The sequence below is a fragment of the Eimeria tenella genome, genomic scaffold (assembly GCF_000499545.2).
Source record: "Eimeria tenella Houghton genomic scaffold, Eth_scaff4051, whole genome shotgun sequence".
Lineage (NCBI taxonomy): Eukaryota > Apicomplexa > Conoidasida > Eucoccidiorida > Eimeriidae > Eimeria > Eimeria tenella.
The window spans coordinates 1-1837 of record NW_013544966.1 but is presented as its reverse complement, the minus strand read 5'-3'; the positions used below and the strand labels follow the sequence as shown (position 1 = coordinate 1837).

The window sequence follows — 1837 nt, the reverse complement described above, 5'->3', positions numbered from 1 at the left end:
TTCTTTGGGGGATTGGCAGAAGGCCAAATTGGCCGGCAGTGCCCTAAACTGCAAATTTTATATTTTTTAAATGCAAGAATTGTGCACTTCTGTATTATTTTTTGTTTTAAATCTGAAGATAGTGAAATATTCTGAACTTTTAAACTATTTTGTACTCTTTTCTGTTTTAAATCTAGTGATAAGTAGCTGGAGGGGGAATGCAACCGCGTGCCGCTCGCGCCGCGGGCGCGCGTCTCTCTTCGCTGGTGGTTCTCATCTATCTTTTGAATTTTTGCAAATAAAATGACAAATAATTAATAAATTAATTATTTATTTTGTTTTTAAATTTACTTTTAGTCATTTTAAGGGGAGGTGCACCCTTTTTTGCCGGCGCTGAAGACAGCGAGGGCTCGCTGGCTGCCCGTGCACGGTCACCCCGTCCACGCTGCCAAACACCATTTTAGGCGCCCTATCTTCCTTTTTAGCGAAATTAAAATTTTAAATATTTTCTTTTTGTTTAATTTAATCTATTTAAGAGGTAAAATCATTTCGAGAAGCAGCAAAAAGCGCAGAAGGCTGCAGGAGCCTTCACGAAGGAGGTGACCCTGGGTGTTAACACTCTAAGCCCAGCCATTGCTGCGTGGAGCCTTCTGCGCCTGTCTTTGCCGCTGCATCTGAAAAGAATCTTTTTTATTTAAAATGTAATCTTTTATTTTAAAATATAATCTTTTCTTATTCAAAGAATCTTTTCTTTTGCCAGCGAAGAAAGGCTCTTTGGAGCTGCTGCTGCAGCAGGAGCCGCTGAGGTGGTCAGATACAGCTCCGCGCAGCGATGTTGAGACACCCTAGATCTACGACTCTAGCCCTCCACCTTTCGATTTAATTTATTTTAAAAAACAGTTCTTTTAATATAGACAAAATCTAATTAGTTTTTTCCGCAAAAAGATAAAAAGGGCGCAAGAAGATTCCCGCAGCGCCCCCGCTCCCAGCCAAGTCCTTGAGGGGCCCCCCAACTGCTCAGGGGGCCCCCCACCGCAGCAGCTACAGGACTTGGGGGCCCCCTGCCCCTCTGTCCATATGCGCCCAGAGGGGGGCCCCCTGAGGGGGGCCCTGCAGTTTTCTTCAGCCTTTTATGCAGACGAGTCCGCCCTGCGCAGGAGCTCAGCCTGGGCCTCCTGGGGGGCCCCAGGGGGGCCCCAAAGCTGGACCCAGGGGGGCCCCCCAGCCCCCTTCAGAGGGTACCAGGCAGCAGCAGATGCAGACAGTGCAGCCACGTGGGCCCCAGCCACAGGGGGGCCCCTGGGGGCCCCCAGGACTTTCGGGGTACTGGGGCCCCGGGGGGCCCCCGGCGGCGTTGCAGAAGCTGCGGGCTGGGAGGCAGGGCGAAAAGAGGGGAGCAGCAGCAGCAGCAGCATCAGCAGCAATATGTTTCGTGCTGCTGCAGCAAACTATGGCTCAAGCAGCCTAGACGGAAGCAGCAAGGAGCTGGGGCCCCTCAAGCTGGCGGCGCAGCAGGGACGGGGGCCCCTTACGGCTGGGCAGCACCGTGCTTCGGGCAGCAGCAGCAGCAGCAGCAGTAGCAGCAGCAGCTGGAGTCTGCCCGGACAAAACATCAGCAGCAAGGAGGCTGCTGCTACAGCACCCTCGAGTCGCCAGTCTGTTGCAGCAAGGCGCTTGGTGCGCAGCGCTTCTTGCAGCTGCTGCAGCGGCAGCCGCAGCAACATTTTCGCCCAGCAGCAGCAGCAGCAGCAGCAGCAGATGGAGCCCATGCTGCCCGTGAGGACCTGCCTGGGTGGAGGGGCCCCCGGGGACCCCACGGGCCCCCGGGGGCCCCGCCAGCTGCTGGGCAGCAGCAGCA

General features: G+C 54.3%; 1 protein-coding gene across 1 annotated transcript; it reads left to right on the top strand.

Annotated features, from left to right (window-relative positions):
• Positions 1-1117: 1117 nt before the first annotated feature.
• On the top strand, positions 1118-1559 carry ETH_00035945 (uncharacterized protein; the record flags this gene model as incomplete). The annotated part of the gene is made up of 1 exon (XM_013379834.1): positions 1118-1559. A coding segment is annotated over one exon (442 nt), but the record flags the coding sequence as incomplete, so codon positions are not given.
• Between the last annotated feature and the right edge of the window lie 278 nt (positions 1560-1837).